Source organism: Rousettus aegyptiacus, unplaced genomic scaffold, assembly GCF_014176215.1.
Source record: "Rousettus aegyptiacus isolate mRouAeg1 unplaced genomic scaffold, mRouAeg1.p scaffold_m13_p_16, whole genome shotgun sequence".
Taxonomy (NCBI): domain Eukaryota; kingdom Metazoa; phylum Chordata; class Mammalia; order Chiroptera; family Pteropodidae; genus Rousettus; species Rousettus aegyptiacus.
The window spans coordinates 39,773,552-39,800,846 of record NW_023416291.1 but is presented as its reverse complement, the minus strand read 5'-3'; the positions used below and the strand labels follow the sequence as shown (position 1 = coordinate 39,800,846).

Sequence of the window (27,295 nt, the reverse complement as noted above, 5' to 3'; positions counted from 1 at the left end):
GAGACTGTGTCACCTGGCCATGCTCTAGCTGCAAGGAAGCTGGGCAAGTGAGTCATGCCTTAACCTTCTGTTTCCATTGCAGAAGAAAGACTGTTTTTCACTGAGACTCATATGATGGGGAATTTCTCCAACATAGGAAGCAGGGCAGAGTCTGGGGAAGAAGAAAGACAACTTCCCTCCATCCCTCCCCCATAATTCTTCATCATATCACCTTGTTTCCATCTAGCAGTTGTCATCTTTACTTGGACATTTGGTAAGTGCCTCAAACCATGGTCAAGATTCTGGAGCGGGACAATTTGGGTTAAAATTATGATTCCGACACTTGCCATCTGTATGATCTTGAGAAAGTCACTTGATTTCTCTGTGCCTCTGTTTCCTCACCCATCAACTAGGATAATAGGATTGTGACATGGACAAAATTAGTATGAGTAAAGTGCTTACGCAGTGGCTAACATGGAGTAAGCACTATGCAAGTGCTTACTTTTAATTTTTATTAATTGAATAGATGAATGAGTGTTTCTAATACCAGGAGTTGCAAAGAGAGTTTCACAAAGAACCAGGGAGGTAGCTCTTTCTGTACAACATTCTGTACTCAGCCATCTACCTTTGTTTTGTTCATGTAGTGCTTCCATTTTCTCAACCAGATGATTTCACTGGCTTGTTTTGCTGCCTGGTGTCTGGAACACCTACATCGGGTAGTGTTTGTGCCAAACTACTTTGTGTTCTTGTGTCACACCTACATATGGAGGATTTAGTCCTGGCATTGGTCTTTGTGAAATTCATTAGAGCTGTGAGTGGAGGTGTGGTCTGTCTTATTCTGGCTTTTAATTAATTCAGCTTATTCATGCCAACACACTCCTAGTATGTACTGCCCTTGTCCCAACATTGAAATTGGTGCACACTACTGCCCATTGCTCAGTCTGCGACTTCTGCCCATTTTCATCTTCCAACCCCAGTTCGACTATTAAATTCTAAAACTCACTTTAGTTTCTGGCTTCGATGACCTGTTTTGGACATTTTTCTCTAGCCTGACACATATAGGTCTGAGGAATAGGTGAACCATCTTCTGCTCTGCTTTCAAAGCCTGCTGGTCACAACCTGGGTTGGCAGTTTCTGTAGACTCACTGTTTGTGTCCCCTCCCTCCAATTCATATGTTAAATCTTAACCCCTAACGTGATAGTACTTAGAGGTGAGGCCTTTGGGAGATGATTAGGTCACAAGAGTGGAAACCTCATGAGTGGGTTTCACACTTTTATAAAAGAGGCCCCAAAGAGCTTCTTTGCCCCATTTGCCATGTGAAGACAGTGAGAATACAACCATCTATGAACCAGAATGTGGGCCCTCACCAGACACTAAGTCTGCCAGCACCTTGATCTTGGACTTCCCAGCCTCCGGATCTATGAGAATTCAGTTTCTGTTGTTTATAAGCCACCAGTCTGTGGTATTCTGTTATAGCAGCTTGAACAAACTAAAACAGCAGGTGCCTGGAAGGAAACACGGTAGGGCTGGGATTAACTCTCCATCTCTGAGAGATTTAATTACATGTGGCTGAACAGAAATGATGCTCCAAAAACACCACAGAAACATTTACACACATAAGCCAAGGTTGGGAAAAATTTTCACTGTTCCTCAAACTCAGATACCTATCTTAAGCTAACAAATAAGCCTGTTTTTATTCTATGAAAGTAATGTATGCACATAGTGTAACACATTGAAAAACATAATAAAGAGAAAAGAATTATCTGTAACTTTCTTACCAAGAGATATCTATGCTGAACATGTTTTGATTTCACTCTAGCCATTTTCCTATTCTCTCCTCCCCCATATATATATTTATAGTTATACACATTTCCCTTCTCCCAGTATGCTGAAGCTCAAATATTCCTAACTCAGGCCAATGGGGAATAATATTTGTGAAATTAGCTCTCTGATTTTTATAGTGAAGGTTACTTTACAGAAATTCCTTTCTGCAGCCATCTTTGCTGGGACTACCTGTTCTTTATAATGAGTGTTACAAAATGGGGGACAGAATTCTGCTCTTGGATTAAATAGAGTAAAATTGCAGGATATCTGAGGAAGGAAAAACCTTTTAAAACCTCTAGCTTTTCTTTCTTTCTTTTTCATTTGGTATTGCATGGTGATGCCCTTCACTCTGAAATCTTGGCAGATAATTATCAGAGACCCCTTTTCAGGTTCCCTGATGTCTTCCCTTCTGGGGCACCAGGTCCTACTTTTAGTAGGTGCCCCTCTTTCTTTTGGAGATAATCACATCAATTGGTCTCTTGTTCCAGGGGGATATGACCTAGAATCAGTTTTGTCTTTGAGAAATGAGGTCGCTTTCCTGGGGGAGGTGTCAGGAGAGAGTGGGAAGCCCCAGACTGGGAGAGGAGGTTCTTCCTGGCTTTTCCTGGTCACTTCTTGCAAAGGTAGTGACCCTGTGGGTAGGTGAAAGATAAGGACTGGTCCATATGGCTCTAGTCCCTATCGGTCCCCTAAAATGGTTCAGGCAAAGGTTATCCATGTTCTCCTGCAATTGACAAATTCCATAGTTTCTTTTTTTGTCCCATTCAACTTGCCCCCTAGGTAGAATTTGAAAATTTCAACCACTTGAAACTTGAATCTCCTACCCTGTACTTTTCACACTTCTCCCTTTTGCCTCTTGTCTTGATCCTTCACTGGCTGGTTGTCTGCCACCCATTCCCTCAAATATAGTGTTCTTTAGGTGAGTTAGGCAGTCCTGAAGATGGCTCCTGGTGGTCCCTTATTCTGGTCTTCAGGCCCTGTGTAATCCTCTCCCTTTGTGTGTGGGCTGGATCCACTTCTAGTCAATAGAATATGGCAAAAATTCTATCTTCATTTCTCTTTCAGAAATATAAAGACCCACGTGACAAGGAATTGAGGGAGCCTCTGGCTACCAGCCAGAAAAGACCTGGGGTCCTCAGCTCAGTACCTGTGAGGAAATGGATCCTCCCAATAACCACATGAGTGAGCTTGGAAGCACATCCTTCCCAAGTCCAGACTTCAGATAAGATAGCAGCTCTGGCTGATATCTTGTCTGCAGCCTGGTGAGAGACCCTAAACCACAGGCCCTAGCTATGCCATGACCAGATTCTTCACCCACAGGAACCCATAGAATAAATACACACAGTTTTTAAGCTATTAAGTTTTGTGATAGCTTGTTATGCAGCAATAGCTAATTAATGCATTAGGTTTCTGTCTTCCATTCACTTCTCATTCCTTACCTTCTCTCTGGAAAAGCTCACCCATATTAGTGGATTTGGGCATTTCTTGTTAGGTTAGGGAACCCTGTACCATTAGCAGTCACTCTCCATCTCCTCTTCCCTTCAGCCTCTGGCAACAACTAATCTGCTTTTTGCCTCAGATGGATCTACCTATTCTGAATACCTCATGTCCTTATAAATGCAGCCTGAATTTTGGAGGGATGTACACTTATCCCATCATCACTGGCTCCTCTTCTCCCCTGAAATTCTGCCTGCAGTTTCAGACATTTCATTTGAATATCAATCAGGCCACTCTGGTAATAAGGAAGGTAGTGTTTCCAAGAAGGGGGACCTGGCCTTTCTCTTCCCCTCCTCTGCTCCCTTTGGGGCCCCCGCGAATAATGGGGAACCTGCCAGCTGATAATGAGACCCCCCTCTTCCTTAATAACTCTGGGGGCTATGGGGATGCCTCAGGCTAGCTCTGCCCTAATTAATTAATAGGGAGCGCTTCCCACAGAGGAATTAGCCTCGATTCCTCCATCTCAGGCTCCTCTTGGCTCAGCCCCTGCTCAGGCCCCACCCCACAGCCGGGGCAGTCATCTGGGACAGCCTGGGGATGCTCCGTCTGGGCTGGCCTGCTAAATATGCTAGGGCCAGAGCTGCAGCCACTGGTCGGAGTGGACCTGGGGTGGGCTCAAACTCTAGCTTAACAACGTGGGCTGTGACTTAAACTCTTTGAGCCTCTTTTACATCTGTAAAAGGGAGCCAGTAGCCCTTCCCTTACTGAAAGAATAAGAGAAACTCACAGGGCCAGGGAGAAGGTGAGAATGGGTATAAAACTGTAATTAAAATAAATAACATTGGAATATTATTATTGGACTATTATTAGAATGTTAACTTTGAGAGGTGATGGATATGTTTATGGCCTTGATGGTGGTGATGGTTTTGTGGTGTATACTTATTCCTAAACGTATCAAGTTGTGTACATTAAATATGTTTAGCTTTTTACATGTCAATTATACCTCAATAAAATCATTTAAAAATCAAAGAAATGGATCAGGTAATGAGATAGACAGCAACTCTGTGTTTATCTGTAATTTCAAAACAGTAAACTATCATATTCTTTTTCTCTCTTTCTATAACTTATTTTTCAATTACAGTTGAATTTCTTCTTTATGAGTCATTCTTTGGAGATATAGTTATCTTTTTCTCATTCAGAGGCAATAAAGATATTCTACTAGAAAAAAGGTAAGTAATATTCTAACGTCAGTAATTAAAAAAATCCAACAAAATTCATGTCAAAATACAAGGTGAGCTAAATATAAAAATGTTAAAGACAGAACTCAATGAACATTGAGCCAATTCATATGGCAGCCTGAAGCAAAAGAAAAACCAGGGATTCTTGATCCTGTCTTTTTTTGAAATGTTGATATTTCGTTAATCATTGTTTTTATTTTGCATTCATTTTGGATATTGAATAATGAAATGTGTTAATTCTTGGAAGATCTGTGTAATTCAGTGAACCGATATTTTTCAAATGACTAAGTGTTTCAAAATCATCCATGGGTAAAGATGCGCTCAATGGATTTTAATGTTAGTAGAGTACAAAAAGTTCACTGGCAGTTTCAGATCCCACACTGTAACTCTCCTTTAGAACTAAAATGTGTTGAGTTTTGGTGTAGCTTCAAAGAATAGCCACAGTTACTTGAAAAGCTGGTTAAAATATTCTTCCTTTTTAAAATTAGCTGTTTGAGTGAGGTTGAATTTTCTTCATATACTTCAACCAAAACAACACATCATGACAGAGTCAATGCATATGATACATTAAATTTCTGTTATTCATGGTAGTTTTGTTCTATAAAATTGCACAAATAATAAATTATCAAATAAATCATTGCTCCTAGACAGATATGTTGGATGAGGTTCCTGTGAGCCTCTGGGCACAACATTTTTGTCAACCAGTCATCAACCAATCAATATCTAACTTTGTTTATCTCATTGATTCATTGACATTGAATTCACAGCCAATGACACTAACTCATGCCTCAGAGCTTTTGTAACACACATATTTTTTTCATGAGACACATCACAGGCTTGTTGTACTAACAAACACTGCACAGCCCTTGGGCACCACGTCTGGGGGCCATTTTAAACAGCAAAATCAACAAAAAGCACAAAAATGTGACAACTGTGGCACTAAGTAGACTGTGAAAAGGACATCTCTTACAGTATGATAGCTGAAACAAGAAGACAGAGCTTCACCCTATTTGACCTCAACTGGGAACATACATGTTGGCCAGTTCAAATTTTGAATTGCTTCAAGCATGTCCACTAATAAACATAAAAACATTGATTTTGGGTTACAAATAAGTTTAAGGGAGTGGGTGAATTTACAAATATGAAGTCTGAGAATCCCACTTTCTTTTTATTAAGCTAGATAACAAAGCAATTTGCAAAAGTGTGAAAATTGCCTCTTTTCTCACTAATTTTTTCTTGTTTTGGAATTTTTTTAAATAAAAATATGCACTTTATGTTACAGGTAATGAGTTCATTCTTGTTCTGTTAAAATGAATGACTAAATATTCATTTAATTTCTAATACAGTAAAGGTTAATAGGTATAACCTATCCAAATAAAAACTCTTTGGAGTCCTTCAGGATCTTTTATATTTAATTTAATTTTAATTTTAATTTTTTTTTACTGTGTACTCATCACCCAGCTTCGGCCATTTTTATTATATTGCCAATCTTGTCTCATCTGAACTTCCACCTTTTCTCTTTGTCCTGGATTACTTTCATTATATAATCTCCCAAAATGAAAGTATGATTGACATATAATTTAACATTAATTTCAGGTGTACAACATAGTGATTTGACATTTATATGCCTTATGATGTGATCGATCACAGCAATATCTAGTAACCATCTGTCACTGAGCAAAGTTATTACGATATAACTGACTATGTTCCTTGTGCTGTACATCATATCCCTGTGGTTTATTTATTTTATAACGAAGTTTATACCTCTTATTCCCCTTCATTTTTTTTCACCCATCCCCCCTCAATGATCTTTTTAATCAACAGACACAATTTCTTAGAACAGTTTTAGATGTGCAGGAAAATTAGAAGGATAGTACAGGGAGTTCCCATACCCCCAACTCCAACAATTTCCCCTATTATTAATATTATCCATTAGTAAGATACATTTGTTACAACTAATGAGCCAGTACTGATACATTGTTATTAAAGTTCACACTTTATTGAGATTTCTTGGGTTTTCTCCTAACATCCTTTTTGTGTTCCAGGAACCCTGCAGGACCCCATATTATGTTAGTCATCATGTCTTCTTAGTCTCCTGTGATAGTTTCTTAGACTTTCTTTTTTTTTTTTTTGATGTCTTGACAGTTTTGAGGAGTGCTGGTGAGATATATTGTAGGACACTCCCTACTGGAATTTGTCTGATTAAAAAAATCATGATTAGATTCAGATTGTGAATTTGGGGGGTCATGTATAATTTTTAAGAGTGTAAAGGGGCTCCAGACACAACAGTTTGAAAATTGCTGCTATTTTATTTACTTATTATTTTGTGTGGAAGAGCAAGGGAACTTTGTCTTCTTCTCTGCTCCGTCTCCAGCCTCTAGGACAGTCTGGCAAACAGCAGAGGCACAAGAAATATTTGTGGTGCGAGTGACTACAAGAGCCAGGAGCTCAGAGGCAGCTCTAGGCTCGGAGGAGGAAGCAGAATCATCTGTGTACAGCTGGTGACTGAAGCAGAGCCAGTGAGCGGCTTCGGGGCAGAGTTTCAGGTGCCAGGAGAACCTGACATGTAGAGCAGGGGTTCAGCCTTAGCCACACATTGAAATCACTTGGGGAGCTTTAAAATTTGCTGTGCTTGAGCTCTGAGTCCTGTGCCCAGCGGTGCTGATGTGATTGTCTGGGGTGCCACCTGGGCATCAGAATTTTAAAAAGTTCCCCTGGTGATTCTAAGGTATTGCTAAGTTTGAGAACCACTTAGCTAGGAGGAATTGTCAAGGAGGAAAGTTGGGCTGTATGTACAGAGTTGGAATCGGGGTGCTTCTCTCTGGCTCTCTCCTTGGGCAAGTTACTGAATCTCTCTGAGTATCTGTCCCCTTATCTGCTAATGGGGTTAATGATATCTACTTCATCGGGATGTATAGTTTAAATGTAAATAAAAGAGCCTGCCTAGACTAGGAAGTTGCCATCAACAATTGTTCGGTAACATTCACAACCATCATAGCAAACATGTATTGATTTTTGTCACGTGGCTCTGTGCTCACCTTTTTAAAATCGCAATTAGCTTTCAGGAGAGGCGGGAGATGTTGGAAGTGACAAGGCAATAGCTTTGAGAAGAAAAGCAGGATCAACATTGCCCCATAAATTTGCTGCTAAAGACAGCAAAGAATAATATTAATGACAATAGTAACAGGAATTATTCTTCTCCCAGTTGCACAGTGCTTCACGCCGCACGGAGCATTTCTACACTCGTGTGCTTTAATTTTCTATGGGACCAGCAGAGTCATATGTGTTGTTCAGTTAAGAAGGCCAGGCTCAGAGAGAGAAGGGCTGGCCCAAGGGCATACAGCAGCCAAATGCACCCGAAGGAAGAAAAGGGTCCGAGGAGCCCACGCAGTGGCCGTGGCCACCGGGACGCTAGCTCGCGCGCCTTCCCCAGGCCTCTGCGTAGGATGTGGGCTGTGGGCGCCGGCGCTGTGTTGTTAGGGACTGGTCCCGGGCTCGCCAGGGATGCTCAGGCCTGGGGAGGGATTGGGAGGCGGCAGGAGGCTGGGGCTCCGAGGCGCGGCTCTGCGCTGGGGGCGGGTGCTGGACGTGGGAGAGGCCACCCACCCCGCCCACCCCAGGATCCCCCTCCTTCCGCAAACGCGCGGTACCGCTTTTCTGGCGCTGCTGCGGAGTCTGGGCGCGGGGGAGGCGAAGGAGGGGGCATCCCGGAGGGGATCCCACCCCCTACCCCGGCCTCCCGGCGCCCCCGCACCCACGTGAGCTCACGGCTTGCGCGGATCCCCCGCGTTGCACAGCGCGTCCCGGCTCCACGCCGGTGCCTCCGCTCTCTCGTCCCCGCGCCAGCACTGTGCCGTCCCTGGCAGGTCCCTGCTGCCTCAGCCCGGCGCTTCGCGGGGCTCCGGCTCCTGTATCTGCACGCAGGGCGCAGGCCAAGGAGTGGGCAGGCCGCCCCTGCCGATCTGGACGCGGGTGAGTGGGGACCTTGCAGCCCCGCAAGCTCAGGGGCTCTGAGGTTCAGGGCAGGCGGGATCCCAGGTGGGTTTGGCTCACCCAATGGTCAGGCGGGTGGGGCGCCACCTGTGCCCTTGTTCCCATCCCTGGATGCTCTTTGTCTCAGTTCCTTCCTGACCCTTAGAATCGTTGGCATCTTGCTCATCTCCCAGTCTCCTTGGTGAGTTTCCTATGGCATTAGTTACCTATCCCAGGGTCTCTCTGCCGTCTCACCTCTACCCCATCCCATTCCACGATCTGTGGCCTCCATTCATGGGCACGGTCCATCTCTGTGCCTGATGCCTTGGCCCTTTCCAGGGCTCAATCTCTTATGTATCAGAGGGTTTATTCTTCCAGCTCCGGAGAGACCTGGCTGTGACCGAGACTATGGTCACCACTGCAGGGGGGCTGGGTCCAGAGATACGTGTGAGGTGGTGGTGATGTGCAGGTGTGAGACAATTTATGAGTTGGGTTGCCTTCCCAAAGAGGTGTGTGTGGCTGACTATTTAAATGTGGTAATGAATTTGGATGTCTTAAGTTTTGTGCCCTGTGTCCCAAATTGTCTGGGTGTATGTGTGTGTGTGTGTACAAATTATTTGACTGTTACTGCCTGTATGGAGTTTCATTTACAAAGGGGAGCTGTGTAGGGCTGCGAAGGTGTGTGTGGGGTTGTATGTCTAAAGAGTTGCCTAGGGTTGTGTGTTGGATGGTGTGCATGAATGTGGCAAGTGTGTGTGCATCTGTTTCTATGTGTAGGAATTGTATGACTGATGCAGCATGAGTGCAATCGCATTTCTGAAGGTGTGTGTCTGAACAGTTCTCTGTGTGTGATTGTCTGTGTGTGGCTGTGTGCCAGTTGCATATAAGAAATGTGTGAGGTTGTGTGTCCGAGTGTGTGTGTGTGTGTGTGTGTGTGTGATGCATGATGTTTGTGATTTCCTGGCAGAATGTTGAGAAAATGGACAGTGGCAACCTCGTTTTGTCCACGGAAGCTTGTTTCAGCTTCAGAACATAAGAGGTTTCCTTTCTTTCCCTTGGCTCTGAGGGGTCAGCAGCAGGTGGGAGACCCATCCTTGAGCCCCTGCAGAAACTGGGGACACTAGAAGGGCCATTTTCCAAACAGAAGATATAAGAAAAACAGGGTTAGTGAATGCCTAGGACCAGGAGAGACTAGAAAAGACAGAACTCAGGGTAAGGGTAAAAGTCCCCAGGGATTCAAGAGAGACGATAAAGGCCCAAGTAAAAGCCAGGATCCAGGGAAAACCATTTTAAGTCAAGTATTGCTTGACAAGTGATGCAAATAGGACTTATAAAAACTGATAGGAAGACACCTTCCTGCTTCAGCATTTTTCTCTGTTCTCAATCATGTGTCTGTTGGGTTTCTGCTTTTTATCAACAATAACTGTGTTTGATAAAAAGTTTCTGTTTTGTGCTCACCAGGCGCTGTTCTAAACATCACCTGAATTAGGCCATCTAAGCCACATAGAAAGTGAAGTGGGATCTGAAATAAGAGCTCAGGTATGCTCTTCTGCTAGGCCAGAGGTCAGCAAATTTTTTTTTCAGTAAAAGGCCAGAGAAATTGTATTATGGCCAATATAATCTCTGTCCCAAAAACTCAACTCAGCACATAGACCATACATAAGCAATGAGTGTGGCTGTGTGCCAATAAAACTTTATCTACAACAACAAGCAGTGGGCCACATTTGCCCCTCAGACTATAGTTTTTCCATATTTGCTCTATACCATAATACTTTTTGTAAGGAAGAGAAAAGAAAGAGACACAGTTCTGGAGTTGTGACTAGTTTAGATCTCAGCTGGACACTCTGTGGGGACCCACGGCAGCTTTGAGTTACCATGCAGTGACTGGAAACATGCATCGTAGAGGAAAGGGAGAAACTACAAGTTTCCTGTGTTGTGCGTGGTCCCATGACTGGGATTTTTCACAGCAAGGCGAGAAGCAGCATCGATGGATCCATTTGTAGCAGGACCTCAACTGGGGTTTGGCATTGGGGACTGGGGGCTTAGACCTGCAAAGTTGAGGCACATGTCCCATCCCTTAGATACTGGGGGAGCAGAGGATGGAAAGGAAGACGGCGACCTCAAAAAGTAGCTGCTCAGCCAGTGGCAGGACCTCACTGTTGGTAGAAATGAACCCCTATCTTTCACTACTCACAAAAATTAACTCAAAATGGATCAAAGACTGAAACAGAAGACTTGATACAATAAAACTCCAAGAAGAAAACGTAGGGAAGAAACTCCTCAACATTGGTCTGGCAATGATTTATGGATATAACACCAAAAGCACAGACAACAAAACCAAAAATCAACAAGTGGGACTACATCAAACTTAAAAGCTTCTGCACAGCAAAATAAAAAATTAACAAAATGAAAAGGCAACCTACAGAATAGGAGAACATTTTTGCAAACCATATATCAGATAAGGGGTTCATATCCAAAATATATAAGAACTCATACAACTCAATTAAAAACCCCAAAATCCAATTAAAAATGGGCAGAAGAATTGAATACATATTTGTTTTCAAAGGAGATATCCAAATGGCCAAAGGGCACAGAGGATTGTCTGATGGGAGCTGTGGCTTCAGGTAGAGGAACACAGCCGGTGCCAGAAGGGTGTGACAGGGGGACCTGGGAGAGTCGATGTTCCATCTACTCCCACCCTCCACTCTCCTACTGCCTTCCATTGGCTAAACTGAAAGGGCAGCCTGTGGGCAAGGGAGGCTGGGCGATGCCATCTCTAGTGGCCAGCCTTTTGCCTGTGGGTGAATCCAGAGAGATAAAAGAATTCCCATTAGTCCTAGAATAGGATATGGGGCACTGCCACTTTTTTTCCTGTGAGATCAATACAGGCGAGGCCGCCTATACTTCAGGAATTGGAGGCCCAGGGTCCAGGGCTCATGAAACTTTTAGGAAGCCATGAAAAGGTTTTCACTTCTTTTAAAATCAGAAGAAAGAATTAAACTTTCAGGTCAAAGAAAATACTTTAACATAAAATGTAAGATGAAATTCACATAACAGAAAACTGACCATTTCAAAGTGGCATATGGTGGCATTTAGTTCACTTGCAATGTTGTATGACCATCACCTCTACCTAGTTCCAAAATAATATATTCATTTTTATACCAAAGCCATTGTAAAAATGTAATTTTAATTTTTTTAATGAAGGAAGGAGTCCATGAAGGTAAGACTTCCTCAGGCCCGTGAAATCACATTTCCGAGCTGTCCTACACATCTAAGGTGTTTAGCTGGGAAAAGGATGGCAGGTGTTTATTTTTACATGCATTTTATTTAATGTGTATTAAAATATGATTAGCATTTCAAGTAATGACCTAATTGTATCTAAAGATGTGACCTAATGTATCTAGTTTTCATTTTAGATACACTTATATAGAAAATTATATGGATATGGCCATATAAAGAGGAGACAAAAAAGTCCGAAGTTGGGAAAACAGTGCCTGGCATCCCATGGAGACTCTGAACATCACATTTCCCTTCAAAGACAGATCCTGAAGAGCCACTGGCATCAAGGATGGTCATAATTTCTTTCTCACGGGACTGCCCCCTCTCCCTGTTGCTCAACAGGGCACTCCCACGGAGCAGCTGCATTTACTGGGCACCTTCTGTTTTTCAGGCACTTGCTGCTATTGAAAGCCCACTTGTTAGCACCTCCAGGCAGACACCTAAGCGTGTTAATTTGGGGGGATAGCCCCAAGGTGTCATGTCTAGGGCTCTGCATGCAGTTGGTGCTCAGCAAAGGCTTGTTAGATTGGGTTGTGAGCAGCGGCAGTCTCCAATCACTGTGATGATCTCACGAAATAAGGAGCGGGATGGAGTCAGAGAAGGCAAAAGCACCTATAATATTGTAGACTCCTTCCCCTGCCTCTCCCATGCTCTGAGCTACTCTGAGATTTTGACCCTTTTCTTCCAGGACATGACCCTTGAACCCCAGGTGGTATTCTCAGTCATCCTAGCTAGGGCGCAACCCAGCAGAACGACATGGCTCCTCCCTGCTGTCTGATTCTCTCCGAATTCCTCACAAACTCTTTTCACCCTTCCACCCATCCTTCTCCTTCTACCCACATCCGCCCACTGTTTTGTCCCTCACCAGGCCTGGGCCCTTCTGTTCCCCGCAGATAGACGATGAGCAGCCACGGCAACAGCCTGTTTCTGCGGGAGAGTGGCCAGCGGCTGGGCCGGGTGGGCTGGCTGCAGCGTTTGCAGGAGAGTCTGCAGCAGAGAGCTCTGCGCACGCGCCTGCGCCTGCAGACCATGACCCGTGAGCACGTGCTGCGCTTCCTGCGCAGGAACGCCTTCATCCTGCTGACTGTCAGCGCTGTGGTCATCGGTGAGTGGGCTGGGAGGGCGACACTTCAGGAAAAGTCCTTGCATGCATGTCTGTTCATTCCACTTACTCATTTGCACTTGCACACATGCACATGTCCCCGCCCCGCTCTTTAAGGACACTCACACAGATGGTGCACACTCATGCAATCGCAGCTGTGTGTGCATACGATGTCATATGTATATCCATGCGTACATACGTGCATATGAACATACTATACAAACACACTTTTTGTAGGTGAACTTACACAAACATGAACACATTATTTTTACTGAATGCACAAAACTTACAGTTGCAAAGACATAAACATATATACAATTGCATACTTATACTAGAACTTATAAACATTCACACATGCACGTATAGTCCCCTACACACACATCGGTACACTTAGGAGCTTATACACACACACACTCATGTATGAAAACTACATACATATAAGTTACACCTCTACACACACATAGGAGAAACATGTGCATCTCATTTACAGGTGCACATATTTGGCACAAATACATGTGCACAAATAAGTATACACTGTCACATATGCATGTGTATGTACACACAAATGTGTGCAGACCTTTACACACGAATTTGCACCATATCAGCACAGTAACACATAAATCCATACATTTCTACAACGACACACATATACACATACAGTCATATGGAATGTTTCTCTTTTTCTCTCCTATCCACACGCACCCTTCTTGGGATGGATGGCCCCTGCTTAGGGCTGAGTGACCCAAACTCCACTCCATGGACCTATTTTTGGCCCTAGGGGTCAGCCTGGCCTTTGCCCTGCGCCCGTACCAGCTCACCTATCGCCAGATCAAGTACTTTTCTTTTCCGGGAGAGCTCCTCATGAGGATGCTGCAAATGCTGGTGCTGCCACTCATTGTCTCCAGCCTGGTCACAGGTGAGAGAGCCCAGGCCAGTGTTGGCCTCTAGAACCCATCCCACAGCCCAAGCTCAAACTTGGAGGCAAAATGGTCCCAAGCATGGAACTACCTCCCCAACTTAGAAACTCAAACACAGAGCATGCACCTAGCCCAGAGTTCTTGACCAAAGCCCAGATGCCAATTACACTCAGGCTCCAAATCCCATATGACCTATACCACTTATCTCAGTAGCGTTCCTGTATTTTTCACTGGAGATAAAATACCAGCCTACCAGGAGTTTAGTATCATCCAGAGGTGAAAGGAAGACTGTGGGGAAACAGCCAGGGAAGGTATCTGGGGCATGGCATGGATGGTGCGACATGGAATGGAAGTGTTTGAGATGGAGGTGACAGGCTTGTGGCTGGGGGCTGGGATGGAGGCATGGATGGACTGTGCAGGGGTCAGCAGACCTTTTCTGTAAAAGGCCAGATAGTAAATATTTCCAGCTTTAAGGGCCATATGGTCTCTGTTCTGCCATTGTAGCACAAAAGCAGGTGTAGGTTAATAGGTAAACGAATGGGCATGGTTGTGCTCCAATAAAACAGGCAGTGGGCCAGAATTGGCCTCTGGGTGTTTGGTTGTCAATCTCCAGAATTTGAGCCCGGCATGAAGATAAAGGTATGAAAGAATGATTTCTTCAGTTAGAGTTCCTGGAAGGAGAGCCTGAGATGAGGATATTCGCACAAGCAATTTATTGAGGATAGCTCTCAAGAGAAACTCATGAGGAAGTGAGGGGAGCAGGATGGGGCAAGGGAGAAACTAAGCAGAGACATGAGTTCAGCAGAAGGCTGGCCTTGGCCTAATCACGTGTGAAGCTCTGGAGCATGAGCCACACTACAGAATTGTTCCTCCCAACTCTGATTCCGTCGGAGGCAAAAAAGCTGGATCTTTAAATCCCTGTACATGTCAGTCATTGGCTGTTGGTCTCCTCTGGGGCTTTTCTGGGTGAGGCAGCTGTTTTGTTGAGGGCAAATCTCAAGTGGAAAGGGGAGGAATGAACTGTTAACAGCCAACACACTCAGCAAATGGAAGATAGGTGTATTGGCCTGGTAGAGGGCACCAGGGCACAAAAAACATCTACTACAGACAATGAATTCTGAGCTGAGTTGGAGGGAGGTATCATCATAGGGTGGATAGTGGGATGAAGAGTGGAATGAAAGTTAGGTTACAGTGCAAAATAGAGGTGAATGGAGGTTAGGGTGGGGATTGGAAAGGTTGGCTTGGAGTAGAGGGAAGCTTGGTAAAGCAGTGCTTGGGAAGAAGATGGGGTTGAAGATGTGTATGGGAAATAGGTTTGGGGTTGAAGAATGATGATATGAGTCAGAGGATGGTGGTGTGGGTGCTGGGCGGGGTGTAGGAGGAAGGGAAAGCTTGGTGGAATGGCTGTGGGGAGAGAGGCTTGGATGGATGGAAGAGCAGGTGGGATATAGATGGGGTTTCATGGGGCTGCACCACCTGTCGTCCAGGTATGGCATCCCTGGATAACAAGGCGACAGGGCGGATGGGGATGCGGGCAGCCGTGTACTACATGGTGACTACGGTCATCGCGGTCTTCATCGGCATCCTTATGGTCACCATAATCCATCCTGGGAAGGGCTCCAAGGAGGGGCTGCACCGTGAGGGCCGGATTGAGACCATCCCTACAGCCGATGCCTTCATGGACCTGGTCAGGTGATGTTCTTTCTAATTTTGATGGGAATTCTGGTCCTATATGCCACAGCATACTCAAGGACAGACAAAGAGGACAGGCTGACCAGCCTGGAAATGCAATACCCAAGTTGAGCCTAGTTTTATTGGTACCCATTTTCTGTCTTGGAGCCTTGCACAAATCCTCTGAGAGCAGCTCACTCCTAGCATAGGCTCTTTTGACCCTTAGCCTAGGGGGAGTATAGCTGCAGCATCTTGGAATGTGCGCAGGATGGGTGGTGTTCGGTATTCCCAAGCTCCATTGGAAGGTGAGTGATTCTCTTAGGGCAGCAAGATTTTGCCAGCTAGAGTCAAGATTATTCACAGTTCCGCTCTAGCCACTGACTGTGGGGAGTTGGAAGAGTGCAGGAGTTGCCCGTATTTTTTTTTTTTTGCATCACTGGCACATGTGTGTGAATTGTACTCTCTGTGGTGGCATAGGGTCCTATTAAAGGGCTCAAACAAACCTGGATTTGAGGTCCATCTGCACCCCTTAGCAGCTGTGTGGCTTTGGGTAATTTACATAAATTTTGTGTGTGTGTGTGTGTGTGTGTGGTGTGTGCGTGTGTGTGTGTAAAAGGGGAGACATCAATAGCACTCATTTCTAGGGTTATTGTAGTGTTTGAATCAGATATATAGGTTGCACACTTAGCTTACTTAACCTAGACTAGAGTAAGTGTTTAATGTTAGCTGCCATTATTACTGTTGCCCTTGCTCTTATTATTGCTGTTATCACCCTTGACACCTTTCCAACATCTAACCTCTTCACTTCATCTGATGTTTTTCTGCAGAAATATGTTTCCGCCCAACCTTGTGGAGGCCTGCTTCAAACAGGTCAGGGGGAAGTACAGTTTGATCAAGGAGGCTTGGAGGGTGGGGGGAGCTTGCAGCTGAGTGACTGGTTCAGAGGTGAGGGGTGGGAAGAAGGGCCTGATAGAGCAATGGCCATTGACATGATGATCAAGGGAGGGTTAGAGAGAAGGATATAGGCCAAGGGTTTCCTGGGGATGGTACTAGAGGAGGAACCAAGGCTTCTGACTATAGATGGTTGAGGAGACAGGCCCTCAAATCTTTCTGAGCATTGCTCAGGGGGCTTGTGAAAAATGCAGACTCTGTACTCATTCTTCCATGCATTGATTGTTCACTCACTCATTCATCTATTCATTCCCTCATTCTTCTATGCATTGGTCAAAGCATTCATTCCCTCATTTAGATCTACTGCATAAGACTCTCCAGGGTGTGAGAACCAAGAACTGGTGTTTGAAAGACGTTTCTCCAGGTGATTCTGATGCATACACTGAATCGAGTTTGGCTCCAATCTCTCCATATTTCAGTTCAAGACGCAGTACAGCACTAGGTTGGTAACCAGGACCGTTGTGAGGACAGAGAACGGATCTGAGCAGAGCACCTCCATGCCTCCTCCATCTTCAGTGGAGAATGGAACCAGCCTCCTGGAAAATGTCACACGGGCCTTGGGTACCCTGCAGGAGGTGCTGACCTTCGAGGAGACTGTGCCTGTGTCTGGTTCAGCCAATGGCATCAATGCCCTTGGCCTTGTGGTCTTCTCTGTGGCCTTTGGGCTGGTCATTGGTGGCATGAAACACAAGGGCCGAGTCCTGCGGGACTTCTTCGACAGCCTCAATGAGGCTATTATGAGGCTGGTGGGCATCATTATCTGGTGAGTGCTGGGCTGTGATAGGAGGATAGATGGTGACACAAGGGAAGAATGGAGCCAGGGCTGGGAATTCAGGCTGTGGGGCAGTTGCTGATGGGGTCATTGGGACCAATTGGCCAAAGTCATTTATATGACTCACTCATTCACTCATTTGCTTACTTATTCATTCATTCATTCCTTTCTATAATGATTTATTCACTCATTTACTTTCTTATACATCTATTCATTCACTCATTCACTATACTTATTCTTCCATGCACTGTTCATTCACTCCCTTGTTCATCTGTGCATTCATTCAGTCTTCTATGGATTGACTGAATCATCCATACACTCTTGTGTTCAATTGTACTCATTCTTCCATGCATTGGTTCATTTATTTTTTCATTCATTTATTCATTCTTTTATGTGTGGGTTAATTGACCCATTTATACATTCATTCACTCAAAAATTTATTCATGAACTCATTCATGAATTAGTGAAACCATTGATTGATTGATTGATTGATTTAATCACCTAGTCATGTATTCATTAAGACCCATTCTTTGACCCACTTATTTATCTCTGCATTTGTTATTTACTTATTTAAAGATTTCCTTTATTTATGCATCCATTTACTTAACACATTCATTCATTTACTCACCCACTGGTTCATGTCTCATTTGCTTATTTTCCTACTCATTTATCCACTCATTAATTATTCCTTAATTCATGCATTTCTTTATTCTTTAAATTCCTTCACACTTTAACTAATTTCTTCACTCATTTAATAGACATTTTCCCAGGCTGATTTGGTCTTGAACTTTGGAATACAGAGATGTATCAAGTTCAGTCCTCATCCCCAAGGGTCTCACAAAGCCTTGGGGGAGACAGACACACACTAGGTCAATATAATACAAGGTGGAAAGTTCTGTAGTAAAGGAACATTAAAAAGTGTTGAGAACACAGTAAAGGGAGCCAATGAAGGGATATGAGTGAACTCTTCCCGGGAAGGTGAGGAGGGAGTTATGGAGTTCATCTATAGCTGGGTCTTGAGAAGTAAGTAGGAGTCTAACCTATTAGCTGAGCCTTGAGAGGTGAGTAGGACAGAAAGAGGGGAGAAACACTTTAAACAGTAGGAAGAGAACATGCAAAACTTGAAAGAACCTGAGCTGTTCGGAGAATGGCGAGTTCAGGAGGGTGGGAGTATATTGTAACTTGGGAGTGGTGGTGGAAGATGTTAACAAGACTGGTTCCAAATTGGGGAAGACTTTGTACATCATCCCAAATAATTTGAAAGTTGTGTAGGGGACTAGAGGCCAAGTTAAGAACTTGGAAAGTCAGCTAAGGGGAAAGGGAGAGGGAGTTTATCAAGGATAAGCAAGAAGATTGACAAGGAGTATTGAAAGCTCAGTCGAATTGAGAGCCATGAGTTTATAATGGTCATTGGCATGGTTGGGGAAAACATCCATATGTGCCAGGTGGCTGAGTATAGGAGGAAAGAAGTCATGTGCAATTGATTCAGGGTTGAAGAATTTTGCAGAGAATGAGGTGGAAAGATGGAGGTGAGGGAGTTAGGAAAGGGGTTTACAGAGTAATCATAGAGGTAGATCTAGACTTGGCAATAAATTAACAACCACTGACTAGGGCTAACCATGAGCCCAGCTTGGGGAACACAGATGTGGCTAGAGAAGTCCCCCACATCCTCACTCCCACAGCCTTATCCTGAGTCTCATCATTTCTGACCAAAGCTATTGCATCAACTTCCCAAGAGGTCCCCACCTCCTCCAGTGCATCCACATGACAGTGACTAAGCGTAGACTTCAATTTCTAAAGAGAGGAATAATAATAGAAACCTGGTGATGGATGAATGATGGCACAAGACTAAGCAATGGACTGAATTGTGGGGAAAACAGGTGAGTCTTTAATGAACATACTTCTGTCTCTACTCCCCTTTTCACTCACTGCTCCAGTCACACTGGTCTCTCTGCTCCTCCAATACTCCCAGCTCATGCTCATCACAAGGTCTTTGCACCGTGCCTACAATGCTTTCCCTCAGATATACATGGTTCCTTCTCATCATTCAGGCCTCAGTTTAACTGCCATCTTTTCAGAGAAGCCCTTTCTGACTCCTCACACTTAAGTAGCCACACTCAGTGACTCACTTTTGCAATTATCACCCTCTGAAGTTTTTAATTAACATGTTTCTATGTTGACTGCCTATTTCCCCCATTAGAATGAAAGTACCATGAGGGCAAGGAGCATGTGAGTGGAACATAGCAGGTGCTTAATAGATTTCTGTTGAGTGAATGAATAAATAGATGATTTGATAAGACAGGTTGTTTGAGATGTCCATGGGAAATCCAGGTGAAATAGCTCAGGGCTCGTGAATGAGTGAGTATATGCACTTATAAGGAAAGAGAATATGGGCACAAATGTTACAAATGTAGAACAAAGGTTGGGGACAGCGAATACAGGGAAATTAGGGAGCCAGAGTTAGTGATTGTTTGGGTAATGTCTAAGGAAAGAGTCCTGAAGATGGTGATTATGACGGGCAGGAACATGAATGGAGGAGTGGACGAAGGAGAGACCTCATAAGATTGAATCCCCTGGAGTCATAAAAGCTTTCTAGCTGTTTAGGGTGGAGCTGTATGTGAACAGGAAGAGGAGGCAAAATATATTTGTGGGGCTCAGGCCCATTTGTTAATGTGTAGGGAAGATTGGGGTAAAGTAGGATGCTGTGTGGTGGGCACTGCCTGGCTCTAGGGTCTTATGTGGGCAAAGCCTTGGGGACACCAGCTCTAGGTTCACAGAGAACATCATGAGGGAGCCCTGACAGGTGTCTGGCTTGGTTCAGGTATGCACCTGTGGGTATCCTGTTCCTGATTGCTGGGAAGATCCTAGAGATGGAAGACATGGCTGTCCTGGGGGGTCAGCTGGGCATGTATACCCTGACCGTCATCGTGGGCTTGTTCTTACATGCTGGTGGTGTTCTGCCTCTCATCTACTTCCTCATCACTCACCGGAACCCCTTCCCCTTCATCGGGGGCATGCTGCAGGCCCTCATCACCGCCATGGGCACATCTTCCAGGTATGGCCTTGTCCCCCATCATGGACACCCTTCCTAGGTTTATTGTCTTTCATTGGTTCTCCTAGGAGACCTGCCCTCCCTTACTACATGGAACCTCTTCTGAGTTGTTCAGTAATGTCAGGGGCTCCTGAAGGTCTCTAGGTGGCACACCTGGGGACTGACCTTTGTCCTGGATGTCTCTCCTGATCCCTTTTACTCATTTCCTGGGCCTCTATTTCATATGGAGGAGAATCAACTGCCAATTTTGAGGTTAAGATGAAGGTTCCAACATACATCATATTCTCAGTCATTTTCTGACTCAGAGTCTCTTCCTTTGAGATGACATCTGGAAGCTCTCTTGGCTTCCTTATCCTTTTTTGAGGGGTTAGGGTTTTAATAAAGAACTCTCTTTTCTTTTATCACCCCAATTCAAATAAATTTGAGAAGTATCACAAGCACCAACCAGATGGAAGAAAAATATCATTTTTATTTCCCATAACACTGATTGGACAATGTGCCTTTTGATGTATGGTCAAGTAGGATTGTTGCCACTGTACCCTAGAATTAAACCCACCTGATCTGGGCTGGACACTTAAAGGCCCTCTCTATGGGTTCAGACTTATCATTGCATGACATAAAGCTGACCAGATAGAGCACATGTTTTGTGGACAGGCTGACCCCAAATGAGATGTTCATTCCTTCGATGAAACTCACCAAACAATTGAGTCTCCCTTCTTCTGGGAAGTGGTGGGGAGAGACAATGAGAGGGTTGGTAGCTGAGATAATTCCAGCCAAACATGGGGTCCTCTATTATATCCCTCTCTTAGCCCTGAAGAGTGGGAAGTCAGAAGACCCTTAGTCTTCTTCTTTCCAGGAGTGGATAGAGTGAACTAGTGGTATGAACTAGTCTAGTAATTAGCTATTGGATTTAAGTGAGTCATGACACCTTCAGCCTGGAGGACCCCATTGCTGTGTGCTCCCTGTGTTGTGAGGAGTCCCTCTTCCATGCAGTTATCAGCCTCTGAAATCTTAGACACCTGCCATCCACCCCTTGCTTTGGCTCCTGCCTGGCCTCCCAGTGTTCTCAAGGGGAGACCTCCTTGGCTCATTGCTGCTCCAGCCCCACCCTGCTATCCCCTGCTCTCAGCCCCTGGGGCTCTCTCTCCCAGCTCTGCGACACTGCCTATTACCTTCCGCTGCCTTGAGGAGGGCCTGGGTGTAGACCGCCGCATCACCAGGTTCGTGCTGCCCGTGGGAGCCACTGTCAACATGGATGGCACCGCTCTCTACGAGGCCCTTGCTGCCATCTTTATTGCTCAGGTCAACAACTACGAGCTCAACTTGGGCCAGATCACAACTATCAGGTGAGATGATCTTGGTTGGATCTTCCAGCAGGTGAGACCTAAGAAGTCACTAGCTTGGCCAGGGGAGGAGGGAGCCTCAGCTCAGGGTCAAGGGAGACCTTGGATATTGGAGGGTGGATGTGGACAGAGCCCAGTCACCCAGATCGGGTGAGGCTTAAGGTGAGACTTTGCAATCTGAGGCTGTCAGGAGCTGGCAAAATGTTCCAGTCAGATCTCCTCTCATATGCTATTGTGGGAGATCACTTTGTCCAGTATTTCCAAAAAATGGTTGGTGCATCCCAATAACCTGAGGTTCTTGCTATACATATGAATTCCTGGGTCCCATTACCCAGATAGTCCAACTTAGTCATAAAAATAACAGCAAACATTATCATCTTCAGGTCTTTGCTCCAATGTCACCTTTTCGGGAAAACATTTCCTGAATACCCTATTTAAAATTACATGTCTGGACTTTCTTAGGCTGAATGGTTTCCTCATAGCACCACCTATCTTAGTATATTTATTCATCTTGTTTATGCCTCCCCCACTAGCTTGTAAACTCCATTTGGGCTGGGATTTTCTTCTATTGGAATTTCTACCAGGTGTCTAGCATGTGGTAGATGCTCAATAAATACGAGTTGAAAGAGCTAATTTATTGAAGGCTCTGTAAATAGTCTTATGCAAAGTACCTTCTGTGCCCATTTGTTTGATCCTCAAAAAACCCCCTGAGGTGGGTAAAATGATCACTGTTGTTTTAGAGATGAAAAGGAAGTCGATGCAGATTAAGTCATTTTCCCGAGGTCATCTAGTGGGGAGAGATGGAGCCAGGAATCCGGTAACCTCAGAACACCGGGTAGGAGGAGGGATGGACGAGTGGGAGGAAGATGGATGCATTCAAGGAAGCTGAGCTAGGAACCCAAGGTATATGTGGGCAGTGGTTTGAGATTCTCTGGCCTAGGTAAAGGGTCTGAGTCAGCAGACCCTTCCTTCTGTCAGCAACTCAATGCTGCCTTTATGTGAGCAGGGAGCACTTAGAGCTCATGGAGCTGGGGTTCCTATTTTCTATTTCTTCTGAAACAGGTCTCATAAGTATGGAGTATTAGGGAATAGCTTCTTGTTCAATCAGTCAGCTAATATTTATTATAGTAGTACTGATTCAGTTTCAGGAGCTGGGGGCATGGCTGTGAGCAACACACTCATGGTTCTGCACTGGGTCTCTTTGGGAGTCAGATAACACAGCAGACTCAGGGTCCTAGGATGGTGCCATTGAGGATTTTCCTCATGACTTGGGCTCCTGGTAGTAAGGACACTGCATGAACTCCCACCAAAGGCTGGCTGGGATGTGCTAGACACAACTCTCCAAGGCTCTGTGCTCTTACGTAGGAATATATATTTTTTTGGAGGAAAAAGACAGACTCATTGTGCCACCTGTGCTGGTAGAGGCTCAAGGGCCAATTTCTTGACTGGTTGGGAATTCTTACTTTGGATCTGATCTGAACTTAACCTAACAAAGTTCAAGTTGGCTTCTTGAATCCAGCTGGAATTAGCTCATCCCATTGAGAGTGTGCTATGTGCCTTGCTGGGGCACCCACAAATCACTATTTATGCCAGGGCTGGCATTTAGGGGAAATAGCCTCTCTTACTGAGAATAGTGGTAATAATGACCCTTCTTGAAGCCCCATTCAGGAAGCACTGTGCTCTACCACTCACGATAACCCTACAACATAGGTACATGTCTCCCATTCTACAGATGAGGAAGTGGAGGCTCTGAGTTTATGTTTAAGGTCGTGTGGCTGATGATTGGAGTCTGCTTCATCCCAAAGACCATTCTCTGTCCACCAACTCAAGTGTTTGCTCCTCACTGTTTTGATAGAGACGTTATCTGGGCTAGGTGTCCAGAGTGGCTTCATGTTCATAATTATAAAATTTGGGAGGGGGCTTCAGAGGCCACCAGGAAGAAAGATGCCAGCTTCAGATACTAATGCCTTTTCTAGCAAGCTCAGTGTCTTTAGAATCTTTAGCACACCATGTCAGACAATCAGAGTTGATACAGGAGTCGAATCTAGCTTAATTTTGATCCAGTCCGACCTTCTTCTTGATGGTGGACCACCATGTTTTTCATTTTCCATGGGTTCTACCTTTCAGTTTTCCAAAACCATATATAATTTTTTATTTGTTTAGCATCATAGGCAATTTCTTCTTTTGGTTCTAAAGTTGGCTCCTCTTCCATAGTTTCATCCCTGGCAGCTGGACCTGGCTGTACCGATCTACCTACTTTCAGTATATATGTGCATGCAATGAATACAATCTCCTGGTTTATGGCTGCTGCCTGGGTTGATTCTTCTGCCCTTTCCCAGCCTGTGAGGCAGCTTAGTTATAACTAAGCTGCCTCACAGGCTGAAATGTCCCAGCAAAGGATGAGAAGACCTATCTGCATTGGTACTCAGCAAAAGTTGCTTTACATTTGCTTTTTTTTTCCTTTTTGGATCTTAATTTAAGATGTGCTGGGGAACTGGCTCCTTCCCTTCTGTTGTGCCTTTTTTCACTGTCTTCCTCATTTCTCCCTTTCCTCTTCCTGCTTCCCTATGTTCTTTTCTCATTTGCAGTATCACAGCTACAGCAGCCAGTGTTGGGGCTGCTGGCATCCCCCAGGCAGGTCTGGTCACCATGGTCATTGTCCTCACATCGGTCGGCCTACCCACTGAAGACATCACACTGATCATAGCTGTGGACTGGTTCCTGTGAGTGTCCTTCAGACCCTGTTTCTGTCTCTTCTCGACACCCTGTTTTCCCTGCAGGACCCCCTAAACCCATGAGTCCAGAAAAGACAGAGTTCTAGAATTTTAGAGAGAAAGGGGAATCTTGGGGAATACTTCAATCCTTGGCCCATAAATCCCAAATTCCATATAATTAACCTTGGGAAGCAGGGAGGAGAGGAGGCAAATGATAGAGGCTTTACCCATCAGCTGTAAAGGTCCCATTTTTTACCTGTTTTATGTAGAATTTACAAAAAGGTGATCTGTAAGACAGAGCTGGCTTAAAAATATTTTTTTTTAAAGTATCAACTTTAAACATAAGAAGTTTACATAAAATAAACCTGAACTTCATTCTATATGATGTTCAGCTCACAACCCCTAATTTTCTATATTGGATGTTTATATCCTTAAAAAATTGCATTTCTGAGGTCAAATGTGAACATATCAGAGATGGTCCATTCTGCATCTTTTAGGCGAGGAAACAGAAGATAGCGTGGGGGTGGGATGTGCCTGGTCAGAGATTGACTAGAATGTGAACCCCTAAGTCTCAGACACAGAGAACGCCCTCTGATGCATCCTTTGCACTGTAGTGCTCTTCAAGCCTTGATTAATGGATGTTAACGGTTGACTCTCTCTTCCCTCCGTTCCTCAGGGACCGACTTCGCACAATGACCAATGTGCTGGGGGACTCCATTGGAGCAGCTGTCATTGAGCATTTGTCTCAGCGGGAGTTAGAGCTTCAGGAAGCTGAGCTTACCCTCCCCAGCTTGGGGAAGCCCTACAAGTCACTCATGGCACAAGAGAAGGGGACGTCCAGGGGACGGGGAGGCAATGAGAGTGCTATGTGAGGGTGCTGGGGAAGATCCACTGCCCAAATGACCATGCACTGAACATACATGTTCTGTCCAGCATGTTTGGGAGAAGTTGAGATAAAAGAGCAGGAATGAAAAGATGTCTACAGTCTTCTTTTCTCTCTGAGCCTATGCTGCAAGCTTAAGGGATATTGGTGAGCAAGGCAGGGTAGAAATGTTTTCCCTGGGGGTGGCAGGAAGCTTTGGGTTCAACAAGATGAGGGGTCATCTCATGTTCCTTATTTTCTTAAGGAGCAGTAGACTTGAAGGAGGTAAAGGAAAACCAATATTTCTCATAATAAAACAATATTCATAACCTCTGTGTTGGGGGACCCTCAAGACCAACTTCAAGTTCGATGATTGGCTAGAAGGACTCACAGAACTAAGAAAAGCTGTGATGCTCGCATTTATGGTTTATTACAGTGAAAGGACACAGATTAAAATCAGCAGAGGCAAGAGACACAAGGGTCAAGGTCTAGGAGACACCAGATGTGAGCTTCTAATTGTTCCCTTTTGGTGGAATTGCATAGATAGCATTTAAGTTTCCCATCAACTATGCAGGAGAATATATATGAAGTATTGCTAGCCAGGGAAGCTTATCTGAGCCTTGGTGTCCAGGGTTTTTATTGGGGGTCTGTTGTGTAGGCATGATGTGCTCGCTGACCTTAATTACTCATTCTTCAGTACCCCCAGCAGTCAAGCTAATACAGCATTGCCCAGGGTCCAAGGTGAACAAAAACATATGTTCACTATAAGTTACACTGTTGGCATAGACTACCTGGCATAGGTAAAGACCCCAAGTATACTAAGACACATTTATCAGGCAGGATATTCCAAGGATTCAGAGGCCACCTCCCAGGAACCAATTAAGGTCCACTTCTTTCTTTGGGATGTGCAGGTTTTGAGCACTCCTAACCCTCTGAGTTAACCCTTTACTTCTTCATACACCCTGTGGTTGAAAATAGAAGAAGAAGCTTCTAATGGGGATGAGTAGCTGGAACCCTTGACTCCTGAGATGAGTTGGCCCAGACACCCCCATGCTAGTCTCCGGATTCTGTGTCTCCTTACTACACAGGGTCGACATTGGCTTCTTAGCACTCTTTTCCTGCAGTCTGTGAACCAGGTGAGACATTAAATACAACCTTAATGAAAGCTTGGGGCAAACACAAGTTAAGTAAACAGAGAGTAACATGATTCCAACTGTCATGGGTAAAACTCAACTCTACAGCCATTTTGTCCAGGAAACATAACAAGTGTTTTTCTAAATCAGATTAAGCTTCATTTGAGCACCTACCTCTCTTAAAAAAGCACAGGTATGCTTTGGGATTTTGCCTCTTCCCCCCGCATTCCTTAAAATCCTAGAGGAACCATTGGACATTGTGAGAACTTCAGAATTCTTTAACTTATTTGCGGTAGCCATAGAGACATTTATGGTCAGAGACTAGAAATAGTCCATGCTTATTTTCAACAAAATCTCCAATCTTAGGTGCAGAAAAATGAGAGATTTTATGTAGGTGAACAGTTTGCAAACCAAGGAAATGCAGTGTCTGGTGTAAACCAAAAGTGTGCTCTCCTGAGTCAGAGGGGAAGTTGCCTTTTATAAAGAGAGGTTCTGCCTTGGTTGCTGGTTGTTCCATTGATATGCAAATGAACAATCCAAATTTGCACAGTCTGATTAGTCCAAATAGCATTATCCTAATATGTTAGCTTTGCATGTTCTGATTGGTCATTATGGATCTGCTCTGATTGATCATCAAGATTCAAATGATAATATAGCTGCTCAGTTCGAAGATGGGGCAGGTCTCATCCCATAGCTTGGAAGATGATACCAGGAACTCTGTTATGGCAGGAGCACAGTGCAGGAGGCTGACAGCCCAGTCTGTGGCTTTTTCCTGAAACGCAGAGTGTGTGAGAGGTCTCTGTCAGCAATGGCTGCTAGACTCTGGTTATGAATTTGTGCTTACTTAACCACAAGTAGTCATTGGCAGTTATATTCCTTCTTGAGGTTCACATTATAAAGCATCCTACCCCACATTTGACCATGGGGAACTTTGCAGGGGATACCAAACCAAAATTTCAGTCTCTGGCCTCACTCTGTTGTAGCCGCCAGCCCCCAAAAGACACACGGACCACTAGAACTCAGTGAGTTATAGGAAACACACTCTTAA

At 44.6% G+C, this 27,295-nt stretch overlaps 1 protein-coding gene across 3 annotated transcripts; it reads left to right on the top strand.

Annotated features, from left to right (window-relative positions):
• The first annotated feature begins 1 nt into the window (after position 1).
• SLC1A6 (solute carrier family 1 member 6) lies at positions 2-27,295 on the top strand. 3 transcript variants are annotated; one of them, XM_036233872.1, is made up of 10 exons: positions 2-253; positions 12,624-12,835; positions 13,611-13,748; positions 15,237-15,441; positions 16,248-16,290; positions 16,791-17,134; positions 19,965-20,198; positions 21,347-21,541; positions 24,127-24,261; positions 24,929-27,295. In XM_036233872.1, exons 2-10 carry the CDS (start codon positions 12,631-12,633, stop codon positions 25,122-25,124), a joined length of 1,695 nt encoding a protein of 564 aa, XP_036089765.1. In that variant the 5' UTR covers positions 2-253; positions 12,624-12,630; the 3' UTR covers positions 25,125-27,295. The 3 variants fall into 3 exon arrangements, with proteins under 3 accessions (XP_036089765.1, XP_016013308.1, XP_036089764.1); XM_016157822.2 differs by lacking the exon at positions 2-253 and adding an exon at positions 8,102-8,451; XM_036233871.1 differs by lacking the exon at positions 2-253 and adding an exon at positions 8,120-8,451 and having other exon boundaries at positions 12,599-12,835.